This window comes from Drosophila melanogaster, chromosome 3L (assembly GCF_000001215.4).
Source record: "Drosophila melanogaster chromosome 3L".
Lineage (NCBI taxonomy): Eukaryota > Metazoa > Arthropoda > Insecta > Diptera > Drosophilidae > Drosophila > Drosophila melanogaster.
The window spans coordinates 10,410,537-10,434,721 of NT_037436.4; the positions used below are offsets into that span (position 1 = coordinate 10,410,537).

Genomic DNA, 24,185 nt, shown 5'->3' on the forward strand with positions numbered 1-24,185 from the left:
GCTTTTCAAATCGACTACACAATACCCAGAAAAGAGAGTAATTATAATGCGAGAAGCGGGCGAACGCATTTATCGCTGCGATCAGCATACATCCGTTTGCCGCTGAAATAAAGCTTGTAATTACCTGGCTAATTTACATGAATTTCGAAGCGAACATCCTTTTTGGCCAGAGAAACCGTTTGCCGAGCTGGAGAAAATATTTCCCAAGAATATTTCGCAGCAAATAGTTGCAGGAACATTAAGTACACGTTGAAAAATATAGATAACTTAAATGTACGAAATTTAGAGAAAATAACAGCAACTTTTAAAAGATTTGAATTGAGCTTTGGTTTTTTGTTTTGTATGCTAAATTGTTTACATTGAATTTGTATCTTCACTTGAATCTTATCATTAGTTTTTCGTAGTGGAAAACTGTAAGTAGGCGCAGAAAAATGCCTGTTGGCCGGGATTGTTGGCTTTGCCTATCAGCTATTTGGCATCATCATCGGGGGCAGGCATGTGGTTCTTGGTCTTTTTGGCGTGGTCACGTCACAGGGCCATCGCTGTTGACCATCATCATTGCAGTTGGCCATTTCTCTCGGCCTCTCGCAACGCGATTGGCAACGATAAAGCGTCGTGGCCAACAAGTGGCGCATCTATGTTGCGATTGCATTTGCATCGTGGGTAGATGGGGAAAATTCTTCAAATTTTGCACATATGACACTGGCCACGCCCATTTGCTGGCAACCGCCTTCGTTCGCTCCTTTTTTTTTTTTGTTATCCCTGCTTCTTTTGCACCAGCAAATGGTCAAATTATTTCCTTTTCCGCATTTTCCACCAAAGCATTCACGCGCACGAAAGGATTTCTTGTAATTTGGCTGTGACTTGAAAAGATGCTGGATGAATGAAAAAAAAGGGGCGAGAATGTGGATCTCCAACCACACGAACTGATGAAAGGGATTTTGTGGGCTGCCTTTGCTGTTTTGGCGACTTGGCATTTTTATTTGTAATGATTTTTGCCAGCTCTTTTCGCTTTTCTGTTTTTTTTTTTTTTTTTTGCATTCTGGAACGGGCTACTGTTTTTGGCGGGTTGTTGTGCGGCTTTGTTTTAAATAAAAAGTATAACACAAAAAAGGGAGGGGAGAGCAAGAAATAAAGGCATGACCACTATGTGTGCTTCTCCTCTGTAAATGCATATACTCACGTAAACAAAATTCAGCACTCAAAGAAAAAATTAATGAAATAAAGCAGTTTGGACGAAATAAGCATTGACTTAACTAGATAAATGTTTTTTTCAAGGCAAGTATTTTAGAATCATAATATATTAACCATTTTAGTGACAAATTTATTTTGCATTAAATACGCCTATTTTAATTATAATTATTTTACTTACAAAGTTTCGAATAATGATAAATTTAATATTTTAATTGCAAAAAAAAATAAATGTTACTCTCAATTTTCTTCCAGTGTACTACTACCCAAGTGCATCTTGGCATGGCAGATTGAGCCCGCTTGTTCAATGAGTGCTGGAGATGGGCTGGATTGGTCTGCTCCTGGGATCCTGGACGGGGATCCTGCATCTGCATCTGCATTATGCACACTCATTACCCTTACTCCAGATCGCTCTCTCTCTCTCTCACTCATTTTGGCCTTCCGTCCCGCTCTGGTCGCCATTATCCTGCGCTCACTTCACTTTCATTTCGCATATCGTATATATGTGTGCATGGGGTTTTTTCCCGGATTTTATTCCTCGTTTTTATTTACGTGCCTTACCCTTGCCACTTGAGACATTGCTTTGTTCTGTTTTATGCCACGAAAGGGTTATGAAAAAACATATATCCCGAAAAGCTTTTAGTGTGCATGTGAGAACGCGTTAAAAGCGCAGGCCAAGTGCATTTCGATGTGCTCTCAACTCAAAACTAAAAATGCTCGATGCCTAAAGCCGCATAGCAACTAAAATTCACATAAAATTCTACTTTCAGTGTTTTTGCTATAAGTCTTATAAAATTTTTCAAACATTTTTTTATATGTTTTTAACTACCAACACAACACTGGTGAATCTCGTTTTCCAAATATTGCAGACATATTTTTGGTGGAAAGCAGTTTATGTAGCCATTCTAATAGCGGTTGGTCCCAAGACTTCAAAATTTTACAGCACTGGTGCTTACATGGTTGTACAAACTTACCAGATAATTTGAATCGAAAACGGCAATCCTTAAATGCTGCCATATCGTACAATTTATTTGCGTGTGTCTTTTTCGCAAAGGGAAATCTTGACAATTACTAACTAAGTAGGTTTAGTCTTCAGTAGAAAAAAGAAGAAAAACACAAGAAAAAATTAATTCTTTACATCGAGAGTGTTCAATAGCCTCCAATACGATTCGTGGTCTGTAAAACGTTGTTGCTGTCGTGTTTGTACCGTTTATATGAGTCTCTATTCCATCAGGCCCATAAAAGACATCAAATGTTTTAGATCCGGTGTTATAAATTCCAAAAAAAATTCTAACCACATGCTGGTAATATGAATTCCGAAATGGAATTCTCGGATGAGGACCACGGTGACTCGCATCGGTCGCTTCTCACTCACATGAGTTGCGAAAATGACAGCGACAGCGAGGACACCTGCACGGAAATCCTTTTGCCGGAAAATTCCAACAGTCCCGAAACGGAGGACTTTGTGTACAAGGTCCTTTCGGTGGACCAGATTGTTCAGCATCAGCGTAACATCATCGATGAGGTGAATAATGTCCTGAATTTGCCACCGCAAGTCACGCGTATTATCCTAAATCACTTCAAATGGGACAAAGAGAGCTTGTTCGAAAATTATTTCGAGAGCAATCCGAAGGACTTCTTTCAGCGTGCCCATGTGTTGAATCCCTTTGAGAAGAAGATTGAACGCGAGTCTGCGGCGTCTACATCCTGTGCCATACCTCAGCTCTGTGGCATTTGCTTTTGTTCTTGCGATGAGCTCATAGGTTTGGGCTGTGGTCACAACTTTTGTGCCGCCTGCTGGAAACAATATTTGGCCAATAAGACGTGTAGCGAGGGCTTGGCCAATACCATCAAATGTCCAGCGGCCAACTGCGAGATCCTGGTGGATTATATATCCTTTCTGAAACTTGCCGATGATTCAGAGGTTGTCGAGCGATATCAGCAGCTCATCACCAACACGTTTGTGGAATGCAACATGCTGATGCGATGGTGCCCCGCCCCCAATTGCAGCCATGCCGTCAAGGCCGTTTGTGCTGAACCACGAGCAGTCCTTTGCAAATGTGGGCATGAGTTTTGCTTTGCTTGTGGCGAAAATTGGCATGAACCCGCCAGCTGCAGTTCGCTCAAGAAGTGGGTGAAAAAATGTCTTGAGGACTCGGAGACATCGAATTGGATTGCCCAGAACACGAAGGAGTGTCCCAAGTGCAATGTTACCATCGAGAAGGATGGTGGTTGCAATCATATGGTATGCAAGAATCCATCCTGCCGTTATGATTTCTGCTGGGTATGCCTTGGATCCTGGGAGCCACATGGTTCGTCCTGGTACAGTTGCAATCGCTTCGACGAGGAGGAAGCGAAACAGGCCAGATTGGCTCAGCAAAAATATCGCTCTTCAATGGCCCGATATCTGCACTATTACAATCGTTATAGCAACCACATGCAAAGTTTGAAAATGGAAAATAAATTATATTCCAATATTCAGGCCAAAATGGATGACATGCAGGAGGAGATGAGCTGGATTGAGGTTCAGTTTCTGCGTGATGCCGTCGATGTCTTATGCCAATGTCGAACCACTCTGATGTACAGCTATGTGTTTGCATTTTATTTGATGAACAACAATCAGAAGATCATATTCGAGGATAATCAGAAGGACATGGAAATGGCCACAGAAAAGCTGTCCGAGTGCTTGGAGCGAGAGATCACTGTCAAGAATATCTATGAAGTTAAACAAAAGGTTCTGGACTTATCGCACTATTGCCAAAAACGACGACATGTCCTCCTTTGCCATGTGAGGGAGGGATACGAAAATGACTGGTGGGAATTTAAAGAAGAGACCACTACATAAATCGTATAATCCAATGACATCTGTATTCGATGAACAACATAACAAAAATGGAAATTAATACTGAAGACTTTATAAGAAACGCACACAGTAAATCTTTCGGTTTTCACTCGGGTTGAACTGACTTCAGTTCACTGGATAAATATTTTTCAAAATTTACAGTTTTTATACAGGAATAGAAAAATATAAACAATAAGAAAACACCAACCTTTAGGCATTGTGGAGTACTTGCATTTAAATTGGATGTGTTGGTTGTATTTTTTGTTTAAATATTGTGCTATTACAATGTAGCGTCCTCTAATAAACTCAATTAGTGTAGAATTTTGCAGAAATATTTTGCTTTCATCAGACCATTGAGACTTTTGTGCAATTTCCTGACAAGTTTAGATCCAATCTAGTTATATCGCCAGCCCCACTGTTTGCTCTCCTTCTTTTTTTTTTTTTTTTTTTTTTAATTTTTATTATTTATTGAATCTTCCCTTTGTGTTAAGAGACTAACAATAAGTGTTCAAATCTTAATCTAACTTAATTAACTTTCACTTAGTGATAGTTTTTTTTTTTTCATTAATGCCCTAATAAGTTTATTGCTGGGCTGGGAGGTCGTTGCGGTGCAGCCGGCTTTGACTGCATACTCGGATTAGTTTTCTTGCGAGGGGATTTGTATGGGTGGTCAGCTTTTCGTTATACTTCGTTTTTTTCTCAGCTATTACTTCGATTACTAATTTGATTTTTAGGTCTCTGTGTATGTTTTCGTTCCGAAGGTACCACGGCGCTCCAGTGATAATTCTCAGAATTCTTGACTGTGCTCGCTGAATAATGTCTATGTTACTTCTGGATGCGTTGCCCCACAGCTCGGAGCCATAAGTCCAGATAGGTTTTAAGACGGAGTTGTATAGAAGAGCTTTGAACTCCAGACTAAGTGGAGAGCGAGCATTTATGAGCCAGTGGAGGTTCCTTGCTTTAAGTTTAAGATGTTTCGATTTGGCTTCTATATGTTTGCGCCAAGTGAGCCGCCTGTCCAGATGAACTCCCAGATATGTTACCTCGTCGGCTTGTGGAATGCATATGTTATTCAAGACCAGTGGTGGGCATGTTTGTTTGTTTAAGGTAAAGGTAACCTGCTTGCATTTTTGAACATTTATTGAAATTCTCCAGTCGGCAAGCCATCGTTCTACAGATGTTAAGTGTCGGGATAGGAGTGCCGTGGCTTTTATTGGGCATTTCGAGCGACTGAGTATCGCGGTATCATCAGCGAACGTGGAGGTTGTTAGATTGTAGTCTATGGGGAAATCCGCCGTATACAGGGTGTATAAGATTGGACCCAGTACACTGCCTTGCGGCACTCCAGCTTCGATTGCGCAATCGCGTGAAGTGCTTGTATCGCATCTTATTGCAAACACTCTGTTATATAGGTATGACTTCAGTAGCTTATGTGTGTTTTGGGGCAACAGCTTGATTATTTTAAACAAAAGTCCATCGAGCCACACTCTGTCAAATGCCTGCGCGACGTCTAGAAAAATGGCTGTGCAGTATTCTCGATGTTCAAAAGCAGTACGAATTTCTGACGTGATTCGGTTGACCTGTTCGATGGTTCCATGTTTTTCTCTAAAGCCAAATTGATGTGTTGGAAGTGTGTTGTTTATTCTAAGATGAGGGCTAATCCGAAGGAGTAGCATTTTTTCAAACAGCTTTGAAAGACATGTTAGTAAGCTTATCGGTCTATATGATGATGGCTGCGTTTTATCTTTTCCTGGCTTTGGAATCATTACTATGGTCGACTTTTTCCATTTTTGAGGGAAGTATCCAAGCTTGGCGATTGCGTTGAACAACAGGCAGATGTGAAGAATAGCACACTTTGGGAGTTCAATGAGCATTCTTGGAGTTATTAGGTCGTAGCCAGGCGATTTTCTTGGGTTCAGTTGCTCTTTGATAACCTTTGCTAGTTCACATGGTCGGAATTCAAAGGGTTCTTGAGGATCTAGATTGGCTGCTATTAAAGGAGGGAGAATAAATGTGTTGGTAGAGGGATTTGGTCGGAATACATTTTGTAAATGGTCAGCGAAAGCACTGGCTCTTTCTTCATCACTTCGAAACCAGGTGCCAGAGGGACTTCGTAGTGGCATAATTGGCGCTATTGGAGTCTTTAGGTTTCTGTGAGCTCTCCAAAGAGGGTACTTAGTGCTGGTGGGAGAGAGTTGCTCGATATATGAACGTTGGCTGTTTTTTTCCTCTTGTTTGAGAGCATTGGTAAGCCTGCGTGTGGCTATCTTAAGCATGTGCTTAGTAATTGGTGATCTATTAGACTGCCAATCCCTTCGTAGGCGTCGTTTATCTAATACCAGCCGCTCGATTTCGCGATTAGTTTTGATGTAGTTTGGTTTTGCATACGTCACTGGCGGGGTTGAAGCCTTTGCAGCCGAAACTAAAATGTTTTCAAGAGTTTCCGTTGACTTGTCTATATCCTCCTTTGTAGATAATGCCGTCGTTAGTTCTATGTGTGAACAGACATACTTTTGATACCTTGGCCAGTTTGTTCTAAAATTTGTGAGTCTATACGGTGGGTCGACGATGTGGGGGCGAGTTAGCATATTTAGAAAAACAGGTGAGTGATCTGATGATAAATCTGCTAGTGCTTCGGCGGTGACCATGTTGCGGGGGACATGTTTAGTAATTGCAAAATCGATCAGGTCTGGGATTTTTCTTGGGTCTGCTGGCCAGTATGTAGGCTTACCCGGGACCTTCTCTCCTTCTTGGACCACTAATATGCGTCTGGCTTTTGTAATTATAACATAAATCAATCCCAATTTCATGTTATACTTTTCAGCGAAGCAAAGCGATTAATGTCGACAATGGACCAGAGAGATATGGCATGGCAAGAGGAAAATCATAAATAAGCCATATATTGCCATGGCCAATAACGGAATGGAACGAAATGAACACCCCACCGACCAACCGATCGACCGTATGAAAAATATTTCCTTATCGCGATGCTTCCCCAAGAGAAACGCCGCCAGGTGCAAAACGAAACGTGTGGATATATCGAAGTGTTTGGTGGTGGTAGGGGGGGTGGGAGTTGTGGGGGCTAGGAACTGGCAACTGGAAAAGCCTTGGCCAATAGATTTACGGCAAACGGCAGCCGAGTCGTGCCTGCCTTGGCTTAGAGTGTGAATTTTCGCACCCGTGATGAAGTTTCCAATTAAATTTTATTGGATTTCAAATTGAGGCTGAGACTCAAGCTGCTGATCCGATGCCTTTGCCTTTTTCCAGCTTCGACTGGCTGGTAAATATTTGCGCACCATTGTTGTGGCAAGTGTTGAAAGTGGGCGGTGCAGTGCTAACCCCCTTGCAACCTCCCAAATCCACCCACCAACTGCCCCCACATCACAAAATCCACTGTCTCTGGCAGAGTGATTTCTTATGGCAGTTCAATTGCGGGGTCATCAACGTGTCAGCATTCGAATTGCACCATTGCGGATGCCACAAAGTTGCACCCTGGAATTGACTAATTTATGAATGCATTGTGGGAACGCCTAGAGTATTTCGGTGATTGGCAGTAAATATTTCAGAACGAGGTGAAAGTTTTTAAGTGGTTTTCTTTATTAAGTTAAGTTACTTTAAGCTAGACGAATTGATAATTCGTCATTGATAATTTCATTTGTATGCATAAAATTGTAAGCAAATAACTTTATGATGATAAAACTAAGCTTGGGTACATAACTTACCAAAAAATTTTAAATTCATACGCAGTTTAAAAAGATATTCAGATGGCTTTCAATTACTCGAATTTTCTTTATCAACTTCCGCTTTTCTTCTCTCTTTTCTCTGCCCAACTTTAAGCTCTGGGCCTCATCTCTGTTTACCTAGCATATCGGCTTGGCCATAAGGCAGCAAGTGGCAGTCAACAGTTGGCCTGTTCCTGGCCCTAGGACTTCGGCTCATTCAACAAGTCAACAAACAAAACACACACAGCGGAGAATGAAGAAAAGATGACGATGGGGAATAAAGTAAAATAAAATGAAAAAAAGAAGAAAAAAAATCACTGTAGTCCTTCCGTTGGAGACCTGCTCCCTGGTCAAGTTGTGCTCAAGTGCGTTCGTATTAATTTTATTTATTGGCCACAAAATCCCAACCGCAGACACTCTGCCCCTTCTTCAGGCTTAACGGTCTCGGTTGGTCGGTCGGTCGTTCGTTTGGTCGGTAGGTTGCCTGGTTGGTTGGTTGGTATGTCCTGCTCCTTGCCTCTTGGCCTGGCTTATTGAATTTTTATCTACAGTTTGCCTTTGTGCTTATGGCATCTCACTGAATCTTGAATCGCCGCCAGGGCGTTAGCTATTTTTATTATGGCAAATTCTCCTTCAGTTTTGTTTTTTTTTCGCTTTCTACTTCGAGCTGCAGACACTTGATGTCCTTACATCTGCTTTACAACTTGGTCGCGTACTTTCAATTACGCGCCTTCGTCCTGCCATTGTCCTTGGCCTCCGTCGAAGGTCGGTTAATAGCCAGCCGGGATGACAATGGACCAGGGCCAGAAAGTGTTGTAAGCCAACTGAGATTACCGGCAAAACTGTGTCAATGGCCGGGATAAATCAATCAACTGAATGAGGAAGTAAGCGCTGGCTGACCTTTGTTTAAGAACAATAATGGCGTTTTGAACCAACTTGAATGGGATGTTTTATTGGTTCACTTAGTATTATCTTTAATATTTAAGCTGCAACTTGATTCGTTACTATATTTATATTTATTTATTTTATTTAAAATTGATGCACTTATAAAAAAAAAAACCAAATTTCCGTTCATAATTTTTTTTTTTTCATATAAGAAGCACCTGTCTCTGGTGAAAGACGTTTTATGTAATTCACGATTGCAGCCAATTTGTTTTTGCACTTTCTAATGGCTTCCCCTTTTATTTCCTATCTGCGGCACATTAGTTGGACCATTGAGCAACAATGTTGTTGCATTGTATCTTTTTGTACCGCTTTTTGCGGCGAAGGCATTAGCTTTGCAATAAACAATTTGCAGGAGACACCGAAAACAAAATTATATTGTATAGATGATATTTGTACAAATTTAGCTTTTTTTAAGACTAAATTTAGAATAGGAATAATTTTTTTTTTTTTTTTTAATTGTTTTTGAATTAAGTGATGAATGTTTATGTTTATATTAATCGAAGGCTGGCTTATTTCTTGGTTTCTAAGTTTTTTTTTTGCGGTGTAACTTTGACTATAGTTGGATCTGAATCTAAGGCTGCCTCTGCGACTTCTTGGCCACTTTTTGTTTTTTTGACTAACTTGTACTCCTTGCACTATCACTTCATCAGCGACGTGAATTTATGAGGCACTTTGCGCAGTCGCCGAGCATCGTTGGCCATAATTTGCCGCCGTCTTGGCTTCTCGGTCTCGTCTATTGCCGAGTGCACAAATTGCGTTGATATGCTGACAGGCGGCACACAGCTTGTGCACGGCGAGAAAAAGCCCCCCCACTTTATTAGCACACTCATTTGCCTATCGCCCATCCAAAAGTGGCGGCAAAATGCATTGAAAGTGCCCAGAGTCTTCGGACTTCCACTAAATTGAGGCACGCGCGCAGGCGTTAAAGAGTAAACAAATAAACAGTAGGCACCAGCAGCGGTCCACAAAAACAAAAAACAAAAAAAAAAAAATTGAAAAAATAAAGAAAACTTCAATTGAATTTAATTGGCCAACTTGTGAGGGGCAGATAGTTGGTCTTTTCGACACTAACTAACTGTCACATTTCTGTGATGCGCGAGAATTGGAGCTCAGATGCGTAAATAAGCGAGACTTTTGTGAAATAACGTGTTATCGAACTTAGGAATACTCTATTCACAGAAGAAATATGAATTTAATTAATTCTCAAATTAGGAAATGCTTAAAATACATATACAAATGTTATAATTTTTTATATACAAATGTATGCGTAATTCAAAATATAGTATTACTAAAATAAATACGCATTTAGAATCGGATTCAAAACCTTTCTTTTTTGTTTTTTTTTTTCGAAATGATATAGCAGTTACTCACATATTTAAAATATCTTAAAATCTGCTATATAACTTTATATAGCATTCATTTCTTTGCAAATAAAATATCTTCAAATTCGTTACATTTTCAATTATACCCCTTTATGTAGTGTAACTTTAACTTAACTCATCATACAAATTAAACGCATTCCTCGGGCTACAGCTGCCGTGGCTTCTGTTTTTTCTGCTTATCACTTGTATCATCATCATCATTCCCCAGCCAAAAAACAAAAAAAAAATCGCCATCGAAAAAGGTCGTGCCAATTTAATTAAGCGACATTTTATTTAATTATTTCATATATTGATTGCAAAATGTGTAAAGCTTTTAATTGCGAAAAATGACCGCAATTCCCCAAACGGCGAAAAACCCATGGCTCTCACATTCCCTTCCGCAAATATGTGTGTGTACATATGGGCAGTAATAATTTCAATAATTTCGCATGGCGAAATTGCTGGAATGAAATTGATTTGGCTTGACAGGAGATGCATTTAATGCATTTATATTGCATTTCATTATGCTTATTTCATTTCGTAATGATTGAATTGCAACGGCTCGAATGATGACTGCCAATAACAAAGGACAATTGGACAAATCAAACAGATATGGAGCTTTTTGGTCTCATCCTGGGTATATCACTCTGCTGGATCGTGTTCGTACACTGAGAAAATAATATGCTGAGCTATATATATAATTAAATATATTTGAACTTCCTTGATGTTTATAATATAGTCAAAATAATATTATTTCAGCAAGAACAAATCAACTCCAAACCAAATAGGCTATTTAACTGGTACTATTACAACACTCTTGTTTTGCTCCCATTTATTAAGTTAATCATTTGGCAAATAACATTAAAAGTTAGCGAGCTCATTGAAAATGTATAGTCCCGCAGCTATTGTTTAGATTTATTTCGCTGTGTGAGAGCCGTTTGGGCAAACATATCAATTATGCGGCACATTTTTGCTGTTATAAATATTTACGCAGAAATTAATTATTTGATATTAAAATGACCGCCAACATTTTACACTCGACTGGGGCCTAGGATCTGCGAAATCCACTCGGGATATTGGCTTTATCCCCGGGCTTCCTGCGGTTGAGTTTTTTTTTTTTCTTTTTGTATTTGTATTTTGTTTTTTGAATTGTGGCCCGAGTGACTGGTTGACTGGTTGAATGGCCATGGCCTGGATGTGTGCACTGTGATTGACACGGTAAATGATATTCGCATTATGCACAGGATATGTTGCTGTCCAGTTCAGAGTGCTCATGTGTGTGTGTGTGTGTGTGTGTGTGCTGGTTAAACAGGAAACGGAAATGGCAACAAGCATTGTGTGCAGTTCCATTGGGAGCCATCTGCATCTGCATATTGCATATTTGTTGTTTATTCAGCCACTGTGATTGCCATAAAATCCATTGTTGTTTCATTTGTTGTTGCTTGCCAAATGGCAAAATTTAAAGCCTGATGAGCCGATAAACGCTTTAAAATTGTAACCGATGTTGGGCAAATTTTTGCATACTGCCCCCCGTCCAATATAATTTGCTGTTTCAGCATTCAGAACCATCCTCATCATCGTTGCGAAACGCCCCAAACCCTGGATTTCTCATCACGCCCATTCAGAATGTAGCTATACTCTCAAGCCCCTTGCCCGGATAAAGGCATCTACGTTGGCAGGAGCTGAAGAAATGCTCTTTAAGGATCCACTTGTGTGCCCGGGCTCTCAAGTGTCCTTTGCATGTTAGCGAAACCACTTGAAAATATGACGCGTTTGCTGAAGTATGCAAAAATTGCACATGGAACACGGAACACAGGAGGTTGCAAAAAAAAATAAAAATACAACCAAGCTCAACTGCTCAACCAAATCGCGGAACAATTCAATGTTTTCACTGCTTAAAGTTGTTCTGCGTAGGCCTAAGATTTATCGAATTTTTAGGTTTTTTGTGTACGACATCATTTCTATCAATCGATGGCCAGCAGGGCGGCAAATGTGAATCGTTGGCATAAGAGAGAAGTACACAAGGATAATATTGCTGATTCCATGGAAAATGTTAACCACAATAAGTATCTTTTCCCTGCTGTTTTTGCTTTTTACTTTTAAAAAATGGCAATAAAATTAATAAGAATTAAGCTTTTAGAGTTATGGTTATAAAATATGGCTTTAATACATTTCCAATCCGAAAAGCGCAGTTTTTCGCCCCCAGATTCGATCAATCAATACCCAGAACTTTGGCGTTGGCGGCGAACATGAAATATCACGGCCAAACCCTTTTTTCCCGAGCCCGAAAACTTTTCGATTTGATGTTTGGATTCGGTATCGCATTGGGTTTGGGTTTGGGTTTTGGTTTCGGTTTAGGTTTCAGTTTCAGTTACAGTTTTTCCTTGGCTGGATTTCCTGCAGCCGCCGCCGCGAACGTGAGCGTAACCAAAATTTTGCCAGAGGGCTTGGCCAAATCAATTCAATTGCCAAATTATGCCAAACCTAGGAAATACAAATGGTATCGAATCGGCATTAGAAATGGGAAATAGTCATGGCCAATATTCGGTGTGCTGCTACAATATTTGTGGCCGCAATTGTTTTGCATGACTCGACGGAGGCTTAAAAATAGAAAAACGACTCAAAAGCTAAGAGACTGAGCGACTGCATTGGCCTAATCGATCATCTGGCCATGTTTTCTTTCTTAGTTTTTTGTTTTTTTTTTTCGGCTGCATTTTGGCTCTTTGGTGTTGTGTACTATTTTCTTTATTTTTTATATTTTGTGTACTATTTTTTTTGTGACTGCGGGTTTTGTCATTTGGCTTCGGTTCGTTTGTTGGCCTGCTGTCATTTTTAACTGTCTATCTCGGTGTCTGTGAGCCGCGGTAAGACTTCGGCTCTTAGCCTGGCCTGCAACTATTTTCCGTGCCACATTTTAACGTAATTATGCCGAAAAAGTAACACGAGCAACGACGCGACGCGCCGCGGCATTTGATTAATTGTCGAATCGTGCACACCACTGGGGCTATTTGTTATCTCAAGGCGTTGAAATTATAAATTGTTTTGAGTGCTAGCCCCACGCGAGTCACCGAAAAATACAAAATACGAAATAAAAAGCAAGAAGAGACTGTACCCGGACATCGCCTGCCGATCATCGTTAAAGTTGTGCCGAAAGTGTGAAAGGGTTCACCCAAGGGTTCACACGAAATATTACCCAAAGTTCGGGAACGAAAATACAATTTATTTTGACAAGGGATGTAGAATTGATATCGTAGTTGAACAAAAAGCCCACCTTTTTTGAAGATCTGGTAATATGTCTGCTAAGAATTTATTAAGCTTTATACTTTTTTTTTAATAGACAATATACTTAAATAAGAGTAAATATCTAAATTATTTGTAAATACACTCTATAACCATTCAATAGCAATAATGCTAAATGATTTCAATCACCTTAATGGGCTTATTAATAGCAGACCACCCTTAAGAATACGGCGACTTTGCAGCTTTCAATTCCCCATATCAGCTTCCTTTGCCATTCATAATTTGGCATTTCCTTAAAGTTCAACCAATCCGGGGATGTTCTTTGTCACTACCAATGACCTCCACCTCTATCGCCCAGAAAAAAAACACCACCCACTGAGTGCGCGCTGAAGTGCATAAATGCTGAGTATCCCGGTGAGAACGTGGAAATTTCCATGGCTCACATGTACCTGTCGCGAAGCTAGAAAATCAGAAGAGCACGTGACATTGTGTGACATCATTGAGCTGGAAAACTCCGAAAACCGAAACGACAAACAGAACTTTCGCTTTATGGAGCCATGGAGAAGGACAAAGCCAGACGACGCCTTCCAAGTTTAGGTGATTTCTGTTTTTCGTTGTTTGAATTTATTCAGATAATTTTTTTTTTTTAGAATTTCTTCTCGCTGTTTTCGTTTTTTTGTGTTTTTTTTCGTCACTTGCAAGTGCACACTTGAGACGGCGATGATGATGGCGACGAGTGACGAAAACCCCACGGGAGGTGTTAACTTATTGGGGTGTGGCAGTCAGGTGCCGAGAGATGCATTCAGCACGTAGAACATAGATCAACGCGTTTGCATACATGGAAGAAGGCACAGGGAAAAAAAAATAAAGTAGAGAAGGGTGAGGTGGTGCCAACTGCAATCACGTTAATTAAAAAGGTGCAAATTGTGAAAGGCGCTCGGGGAATCCGAAAGCCAAATGTGCTGACAGCTGTTAATGAACGAGGTAAGTGCCAAAGGAATGGGCCATCATCATCTCACTTGTTCGCCAGTCACGTGCTCCACTTGGTAATTAAACGTATCATAATTTCTTATGGCAAACAATCTTACTCGTTTTCTTATTTTCCATATGTGAGCTGCTGTTTTCGGTACTCAACCGATGGGGAGCATTTTTAGCAAAATTCTCAGACCCAAAGGACTCGTGCATTTTTACATGCATTTTAATATTAACGCGACGCGCGAAATGAAAGGCGACGCGGCGCAGACAAAAAGGATTTTTCCCCTCCAGGATCAGGCGCAGGCATTCTACCAAAAAGGATGCGACAACAGCGACGACATTTGCTTTTGGCCATGGCTCAGTTTGGTCTGCAATTGCTAAATGCGGCTGTCTACGCCTTCGGGGGAGGGGGTGGTTGGGCGTATCAATATGTGGACTGGGCTTACACTGGTTAGTGCATTAAATGAAGTCTCATTCCTGCAGACAATTGATCACTACAAAAAAAAACATATATCTTGTTGCTTATAAACTTATATCTTATAGAAAAGTTCTTGTGACAAACTTCAAATTTTTTAATTTTACTTATGTCTCACAGATTAAAAATAAATGCAAAATATATGATACAAGAAATGTAATGTAATGTTTAAATAAATATAGTTATTTTCAAATAATTTTCGTAGTCAATTTCAATAGTTAAGTTTAAAAAGTGTTTTCTTAAGAAGAAAATCAGCCTAGAAAAATCCTTCTCCAAGTGTACAAAAATGTGAAAAAATGTTTGGTTTTTTTTTTTTCGTTTGTAGTGCAATAGGAAAATATGAAATTTCATTTTGCCGACTGCCGCCGACGCGTTGCATGCAACAATGGCGTCAAAGCAGCGGCAAATATGCACGGACACCAGCGGCAAACGGCCAAGAGGAGTACAGATGGGACTTTAAATGGTCGCCCATATGGGACAGCTCTAGAAAAAAAAAAGCAATAGCCATGAAATGGGATGAGCAGAGTGCATTAAAAAGTTGTAAATTCGAATTATGATATTAAATTTTAGTCAAGTGGACGCGGGAGAGCTTCCAGTGAAAGCCAGATGCCAGCACGAAATGGAAACTTATAAAATCAAATGATCGATCGTTAAATAGAAAACATCGTGATGGAGATCAGTTCGAGCTTAGAGCGCCATAAAAATGATCGAGAACTATACACAAGTTTAATACAATGCACTAGGAATTGCGAACTTTATTGATCGTTAAGTGGTAATATGAGGTCAAATAGAAAACGCCATAGAAACAAAAGGTCTAGGAAATGTTGTATGTTCGAAAGTACATGATAATTGAGTGATCATAAAAGATGCATTTACCTTCGGCGAATGCTTCAAATAGTGCATTTAATGATGTTCTAATAAAAAATCTACTGTATTGATTTGTAATTATGAAAAAACACCAGTCTCAGTATTTTTATGCCTTGGCAGGCTATATAAACTTTATTACCCATTTAAGATGGCCTATAATTATTAAGCCAACTCTGAAGGAGTTCTTTAATTGAATAAGCAATGGGGCGCGGCTGGAAAGCAGGCTACTTTTGTATCCTCTTACGATGTGGAATTTTTTTTTAATGCTGCTAAAGAGTGGGTAGTTGAGTCCGTACAACTAAGTCAATTAATCTAAATCAATTGATCATGCCTAAGGCTATGCAAATTTGGTAATAACTCAAAACCAATTCCCCCACATAACATTGGTTTCTGTTTACGATCACCGATTTTAATTGCAATTCTTGGACTTTTTACGTTCCCTGCTGTGATTATTTTCATTTATCGAGCCAATAATATCATATGGAACTTTTAAAAATCTTTGACAGTTTTCGCAACAATAAAATAAAAAACTAACCAAAATACTTGCACTCAAATTACGTTGATCGCGTATTTTGTAATTAACATTTCATAAACTTGCCATCGAGATAAGAGAATTTTTCCATTAAGAATCAATTAAAGTGTACAAAAAAAAATATTGCAGCCTGAAACTATCTCGATTGAACCACTTTTCATACTAGATATAAGATAAAGCCACTGGCGCACTCTTCGAAATGTGTGGCAATAAAAGAAAAATGTGTTTTTATTGAAATAGCATAATTCACATGAAAATGCCAATAAATTGTCAGCAGATTATGCGGTTGGCTCCATTAAAAATGAAATAAAAATAAATATATATGTGTGCACAAATAATATAGATATACATAGTATGGCCTGAGCGATTTAATCGCTGCCACAGCTCGGTTAATGAATTGAATTGAGCTGGCAAAAAATAAAAATAAAAAACCCAAGTGGGCAGTCGCCAAGTGCGCCGGCGGCACTCGTTGCTCCGTAGGCTTTGCGCTTTTTGATCTACTCTAGATTGGCACTTTTAGCGTAGCGCCATGGAGATACCAAAGCGCCTGAGAAATAATAATAATAAAAATTATGCACTTGCCACTGCGCAAAAAATTTGCATAGACATACGACTCTATTTTCGGTTTCGGTTCAGCATGCATATCTCCTTCTCGCTGTCCGTTTAATCGCCATCTATGTGGGTTATTCATGGCATCTGGGGGAAATAAGGCAATCGAGCGTGCCAAATGGAATTTTTGTAAGTAATTGAAAAATGTATCTAATTGAAATGCATTCGGCAAGGGAATCACCACACATTGGCGCCATCTGGAGGATATGTGGGGAACTGAGAGAAAATGTCCTTTAACTTTATGGTTGCTGTCTCTGCTAACTGTAAGGATAATAGTTATACAACTGAGCTTTGGTGGTAAAATAATAAATATTCAAGAAAATTTGTATGCTTTAAGCTTTAGGGTTTTAAAGGATTTGCTCAGATCCTTAAAAGCTGAAAGCTCTTGAAATGAACTGCTTGACTCAGAAAAGTATATCTTTCGATCTTGATAAATATTTTTCTTTAAGTTGCATTCCTCTGAGGGCTCGATTTCTAAGAAGATTTTAGAGAAGCATTCCTCCTTAAAAACCATTTCCCAACACATGTGAGCAACTTTACAAAATGCTTTAGATTTTCTTGGGTAGTCCCACAACTTAACTTAACCCTGAGAAAATGATCGGAATTCGCTCAGGCGAAACTCCCATTGATTTATTGGCAGAGAAGGCGAGAGCTTAAGAAGAATGAACAACAAAAAGAAGCATTTTAATGTAATATGTTGTAAAGCCAGCACACGAAAATCAACCATACCGACCACATGCTGGTGTCCCAAATGCATTAGGGGAACCCACGGAAAAGCGGAGCCGCCTAAAAGAAAATAAACAAACATAGCAACGCCCGCATTCCGAGGAAAGCGCCAGCCGCAGCAGCTGCATGAAAAACAGCGACTAGTAACGGCAACTACACTGGAACAAATATGGAAAGATTTGATTAAGAACAACATTAGGGATAGAGCTTTACACATCACTTTTTGTTTGAATAAGTTTTAAAGTGTTCATAGTTTCAGCAGAATTAAATTGGTGTTTTAACTAATCTTAGTTGTTAGTTTAATTTCGTTTGCCTTTTTTTTATATATATATTTTTGCATTTTATTCTCCGTGTATCATCAGCAACAACTAGCAGCTTGCAGTCACACACAAGTCAAAGAAATTTGCTGTTAATTCACGTATTAACCTTTTGACATTTGGCAGCATCGCCAACGACGACGATGCCGAAGTGGAAAAAAAAACTAAGGAAAAACAAGTCGACAAAATTCCAATATGGGGAGACAGAATCGCCGCAGGGAAAATCTAGGGGCAAGATGGTGGGCGGGCATGCAGACGGGGAGCAGGGCTTGGGCACATCTGCCGTGGAAAACTGTGTCAATGTGCCAGCGCAACAACAGCAAATACATGGAAAACTTTTGCCGGGGCGTCGGTTTTCCACATTTGCGTTCGTGAGTGTATTTGTGCGAAGATGTTGGCATGTGGGAGAGCACAAGCTGCGATCGGCGGTCGGTTTGCTGCCACACCAAATGGAAAGCCGCAAAGGTTTTGATTCGGATGGGAATCGAAGTATGAGATACCTCTATAAACATAAGATTAACATAAGAATATCAAGAAAGTTTTGCGAATTCCGATGACCTTAAAATTATATACGCTTTTAAAAACATTTTGGTATATATGAGTTATACTTAAGATGTATCAACCAACACTTGTTCATCATTATTTTAAGATATATTAGTTATTACTATAAGTGAAGATAATAATGCCGATATTATACATAAGATATATTTTCGAAAATCACCAATCCGATCATACTCTCACACTGGGTAGCACAAAAACTCGTGTCTATGAAGTACGTGTGCTTCAATGACTTTCAATTAAATCAATATTCATCGTTTTGGCTGAGGCAGCCGCTTCGGGCTAAATGGCAATGGGGCGACCAAGGCATCGACTTCAAACTCCGCTCCTTGATTAGACGCGACAACAACAACAGCAGCAACAACATGGCCAGGCAGCAACAGGCAACATCGGCTAAAAACAACAACAGAAACAACAACAGCAAGCGGCAACAGCAGCATGGGAAAATGTGCAATTTTGGCCAAAAATAAATAAGCCAAGCTGGACGGCAGAGGACGGCGGTGAATCGACCTGACCGTCCCTCGTCTCTCATTCGTTGCGCAAAAATTGCTGCCTGTGTCTGATGATCTTACACATAAAAACATAATTTTTTGGAATTTATTCCATAAATATTTGTTAAAAATATAAATTGTATCTAAGATGTATTCCTCTTCAAAAACCTTACGACTCATACAAACATATGACAGGATATTAGTTCCAGTTAAAAGCTATTAAGTGTTTAACTTCATCGACTTTATCTTATCCTAAATTATGTATACAGACATAAAAATTTAACCAGGAAAATTTCGTTATCTGGAAATTTTTAATATGAGTTTGTATTCAATTTATTTATAACCTTAAACTTCTTCATGTGTAGTCAGTAATCAAAGATACACCAGGGAGAGCAGAAAAATAAACATTTGAACTACTAGCCCAAGCCTTTCACAAAAAAAAGGAGGCGGGCGCCAAATCGCGCGCAAATAATTAATGTTTGGCAATAATCGAAGACACCTTCGGAGGCAGTTGCAACTTTGGCCGGCTGCCAGTTGCCAATTGCCAGTTGCAGGTTGCCAGTTTGCCATTTGGCCATTTGGGCAGTGGATTTTGAGCCGCGACAAGTGCAGCCAGCGGGCATGCAAATGAGGCCGCAAGGGAGGCGTCACCTTGCCGGCAAAATATTTTAACGTATTTTCGTTGTAATTACAGTTTTTGGGCGGAGAGTTATGGGTAGAAAACGGCTGTGACCAAAGTTTACTTTACAGTTCCGCTGTGCAACAATATTTGACACCAGAAATGACAATCACCATGTTAAGATATTATAAACATCTAATATCTAATGACACCCAGATTTATTTCGAAAATAGTGCTTTTGATAATCCTATACTACATTATATTCATTTTACAAGATATAGTTACTTTAATCTTGGCATATCCAATAAGCAACTCAAGTAGGAAACAAACTGTAGCCAAAGTCAAACCACCAAACCACAATCCCGCAATCAGGTAATAATATTCCACATCATTTGATTTCACTTCCAAATGCCGATCACGAAATGCCAAATTTAGCAAACCACTTTGAATTCCATGGCGATAGGCATCGTCCTTCATTTTGAGATAAATTCCACTTTCAAATATTTTCCTCACAAACCAATTAAACAACTGCAAGTAGGGACGTCCAAATGCAGCGGATATCTGAAGAGGTTGCTGGTAGAGTAAATGTGGAAATTTCCGAAAGATGGGAAATCGTAGGAATTTCTGTTGATAAAGAGCAAAATCAATGCGATCAAAAAATCCAGAATGAATACAACTTGTGTTTAGGTTTCTTCGATAAGTATCTACGTCTGCCTCTAAAGTCGGGACAATTTTCTTCAGCAATTTCGTTCGATCAGGGATAAGTTTTTCCATAGTTTTAATATCAACATCTATCAATGGCCAAATGCTATCGGATTTGTCCAAATCTTCCCAAGTATTTATTTGTTTCTCATAAAGTCCTGCGGCCGAATTACTCGATAATTGGGCCACATAAAGATTAGTTAATATAAATCCTGAAGTTGTTAATATGACAAAGAGAAAGAGGCGACGAGTTGTTGGCCGAGTTCCCATATCTCTGCTACCCGAAAGATACATAACCAATCGAAGAACTTTTAAAAATGCAGCACTTATGCTTATTTGTCCTTTTGATAAAATTCTTAAGGCCAAGGAGCAGTAAATTAGCATTATTAGCCAGGCTATCCAAGTGTCAAATGCATACGGCCTTAATAAGTAAACCCAATTTGGTAATGGCCTTGATGTGGGCACTATAAGACCACAATTTTCCAGATAAAGTATATTGGACATTGAAAAGCTTTTCAGCGGTCTGATTAGGAATGGAAAAAAGTCTATTGTTCGATTTGCTAAAAGTTCAAGACCATCGTTTACAGTTAGCACATTCATTAACCGAACGGATCCATTGAAATGGTTCGTAAAATCCACAATCATTCGAAGCATGTATCCAGTTAGAATTAATCGATTTTGACGATCTCTAAAAGAGAACCAACGAGGAGCTCCTGCTATTACAAGTCCGCTGGTGATATTATATCCATTTAAATCCATTTTCTTACGGGAGAGACTATAGAACTCCTTGATACTCTTTAAGTTCAAAATTTTCAAATCTTGATATGGCATAAAGGTATAGAGTTCATCCGAGCCCGGTAGCATTACAAGTACATTCACAAAACCTTCATTAAAACATCGACTGAATATTTGTATTAGTTTGTCATAAGATCCTCCGTTGAAAAATATTAGCACTTCAAGGTGATGATATTCCCACAACCAATTTGCAAGATAGTAAAGTCCACGATCCAGGTGTTCATCTTCCAGATATAAAATGGTAAGGGTGCAACTAGTGAAGTTTCCTTTCATAACCTTTTGATTTTGCGGGTTTTTAATCCAAAGAGTGGGCACAAAAGTTCCTTGGGCTGATTCCAAAATATCTGCTCCATTGCCAAACTCTAAGAATACGTTAAGTTCCGTTTGGTAAATATTATTTAGTTCCTGAACTGTCTGAACCAAGCGATTTCCTTCAAGCAGTGAAAGGCTTTGAAGCGTATTCAGGTAAAGTAACTCCATTGAAATGTCTCTGAAATCCTCTGCATCAACGTTCTTTTATAGACCATGTTTGACTATCCCCTAACATGTTGGATTATTTGATTACAGTATTTTCTTTAATGCTTTGTGGAAATTCCAATTTGAATAGGTAAAATAAATACACATCGGTTAACTAACGAACGATCCAAAAAATACAAGTCATGTAGCTTATTTGCATAGAGGCATTATACAATATTTTATTTATTACTTTGAATATTTGAGGTCTGCCTATAGGAGACAGGAAATAGGGAAATATGCGATGTATATTTAATTTAAGCAGTGCTCATGTATTAGCATTAGCATTGGGTTGCATTAGTACATTCATTTCTACGATTACATTTTACTGAACGCAACAAATATTCGTATTCGTATAATTTATGGCTTATCCTTCATGTAAAACATTTGTTACCGAATATTTAAAACTCCATAGCTCTAAAAATAAAGCTATAGTGCTGACACACCATCCCATTCCAAGTAAAATGTACGCAAAGAAATAAAAATCCTTGTCGAATATTTTGATTTCGCGAGATTTGGATTTTCGAAAACTAATTTCACCACTAGCAATTCCTTCGAGAAAAGAGTCTTCCTGGAGCTTAATCCAAATACCAGATTCAAAGATTCGCCTAAGGTAATTGTTAAATAATTCCACATACGGTAATCCATGTCGAAGTGCCACAAATACAGGTCTTTGGTCGTACACCTCTTTTAGAATCTTGAAAATGGGCACTCGAAGATACCTTTGCTGAGACAGCTCGAATGCAATGCGATCCTCATAGGCTTCATAGGCATAACTGGTATTTAGGCTCTTGCGATGCTTGAAGACCTCCTCGATTGAGGTTATCAATATAATACTCTCAAATTCTTTTTGTATAATTTTTTCTTTGGTCATATTGTGTAGTACCTCAGCGTCAAAGCTTTCCACTAGCAATGTACGCTTCTCACGGAATAAATCATCAAAGGTGTTGATTTGACTTTTAAACAAGCCCGTAGTTAAATAGCTCGATAACTGAGCGGTATAGAGATTGGTCAGCATAAATCCAAATACGAAAAGAACGATAAAACTTACAACTTGGTGTGTTCCCATATTAAAGTGCCATATTTTGCTCAAAGGTAGCTGAAACAACAGTTGCAAGACATCCATAAATGATTGGGTTAATGAAGAATTCCCCTGCTGTCTATACCGTATCCACCAAATAACGATTGAGGCGTAGACAAAGCTCACCATAATGGTTATCCAAACTGTGCCACGAAATGGTTGTATAAAGTATAGACTTTTTGGCAAAGGTTCTGCCCAAGGTACCATGATATAGGTCTTAATGTTGTATAAAATATGACTGCGGTAGAAATAGTACCATTCCAAGGCATGTATTATCCGAGGCATCATATCAATTTCGCCGTTTTTCAGCGCTGCCAAACCCTCTTTATAGGGTACGGTGTCCACATTACCAAAAACATGCTCCTCTGTACCATTGTACGTGCTGATGAACTCTTTAACCATCCTGTACATATAACCAGCGTATACCAATTGACCATGACGATTTCTATACCGAAAGCATCGGGGTGTCATCGTTTCCACAGTGGTGCGAACCGCCTGTCCTTGGAGGTTTCTCAGTTTTGTCAATTTATAGAATTTTTGCATATCCTTAATTTGATGTACTTCGACTTTCGGATAGGGCTTATAGGTGTAAAGCGATCCATTCATAAAATTCAAAGCCAGCACATGAATAAAACCGTGTCTTAACGCTTGTTGAAAATAAAAATCCATGTTGGAATCTACGACAAATAAAATTGGTAAGTACTGAAGGCCCCAGAGCAGTTCCTTTACTCCATTTAGAGTTCGATTTCTTGTTGAATCCTTAAAACACGCAATGATCAAAGAATGTGAGCTGAATCTACCCAATATTTTCATTTTATCTGCAGTACTATTCACGAATAAATTTGACACTTCCTGACCGATTTGTAGTTCCACGTCGTTGCAATCCAAGTAAATATTAAGCTGTAGTTGCTGATCATGATTAAACTGATGTATTACTTCTCTGGCGGACCAACTTTCGGATCTGTCAGACAGCAGGATAATATTTAAGAAAATCAGCCAACAAAACATGATGCAGTCCTGCCCGAAAAAGGACACTGAGAGCCGCGTTACAAAGACTTGGCCGTTTTAAGGCCTGGTCAAGATCTCTATCGGAAACAATTACATTGCATTGTCAATAAGTTGAAGTTGAAGTGGAAGTCAGAGGCGATGTTGGAGTCGAAGTCCAAGAGCAAGTCGTGCGCGGGTGAGTGCACTGAAATTATTTTCGTACCTACTCCGAGTGGAAAAAGGGTGACTTCACTTAAATAATTATGCATGTCTTCATTTTGATTAATGAGTTAAACTAATGCTACTTAAAATGCAATTGTATAACTAATTAATGTGAGTCATTAAACAGTGCTTTGTGACACTCTTTCTTTCGGTGTATTGCTTATCGCAGCATCTACCAAATTGCCCCTTTGACCACGACCACGTAAACGTAATTGTTTGCGGTCTGACTTCGGCAGTTCTAACGTGACCAAACAATTGCTAAATGTCATAGATATTGTTAATAAAATTACATGATTGCATAAATGGGCGCTAAACTGGGCGGTGATCTAAGAGAATTATGTCAGCCAGATGGTATGTGCCAGTTAGTGATTCCCAATCGATCTAAACGGTGATAAATGTAGTTTTTATAAGGTGC

The 24,185-nt window shown here is 39.2% G+C and overlaps 3 protein-coding genes and 2 long non-coding RNA genes across 6 annotated transcripts, besides 1 other annotated feature; 1 reads left to right on the forward strand and 4 right to left on the reverse strand.

Annotated features, from left to right (window-relative positions):
• Positions 1-335: 335 nt before the first annotated feature.
• Positions 336-704, reverse strand: lncRNA:CR44543 (long non-coding RNA:CR44543). Its single transcript, NR_124854.1, has one exon. It is a non-coding gene; the product is annotated as a long non-coding RNA:CR44543 (long non-coding RNA).
• Positions 705-1,370: 666 nt separating this feature from the next.
• Positions 1,371-1,841, reverse strand: lncRNA:CR43990 (long non-coding RNA:CR43990). The gene has a single exon (NR_073922.1). It is a non-coding gene; the product is annotated as a long non-coding RNA:CR43990 (long non-coding RNA).
• A 440-nt stretch (positions 1,842-2,281) lies between these two features.
• Positions 2,282-4,238, forward strand: CG12362 (uncharacterized protein). Of its 2 annotated transcripts, NM_140135.2 has the most exons (2): positions 2,282-2,365; positions 2,426-4,238. In NM_140135.2, exon 2 carries the CDS (start codon positions 2,501-2,503, stop codon positions 4,034-4,036), a length of 1,536 nt encoding a protein of 511 aa, NP_648392.1. In that variant the 5' UTR covers positions 2,282-2,365; positions 2,426-2,500; the 3' UTR covers positions 4,037-4,238. The 2 variants fall into 2 exon arrangements, with proteins under 2 accessions (NP_648392.1, NP_729606.1); NM_168405.2 differs by having other exon boundaries at positions 2,282-4,238.
• Positions 4,239-4,464: 226 nt separating this feature from the next.
• Positions 4,465-6,769: a mobile genetic element.
• A 12,383-nt stretch (positions 6,770-19,152) lies between these two features.
• On the reverse strand, positions 19,153-21,447 carry Ir67b (Ionotropic receptor 67b; the record flags this gene model as incomplete). The annotated part of the gene is made up of 1 exon (NM_140136.1): positions 19,153-21,447. The coding sequence occupies one exon, from the start codon at positions 21,445-21,447 to the stop codon at positions 19,723-19,725; it is 1,725 nt and encodes a 574-aa protein (NP_648393.1). The 3' UTR covers positions 19,153-19,722.
• A 400-nt stretch (positions 21,448-21,847) lies between these two features.
• On the reverse strand, positions 21,848-23,569 carry Ir67c (Ionotropic receptor 67c; the record flags this gene model as incomplete). The annotated part of the gene is made up of 1 exon (NM_168407.1): positions 21,848-23,569. The coding sequence occupies one exon, from the start codon at positions 23,567-23,569 to the stop codon at positions 21,848-21,850; it is 1,722 nt and encodes a 573-aa protein (NP_729609.1).
• Positions 23,570-24,185: the final 616 nt, after the last annotated feature.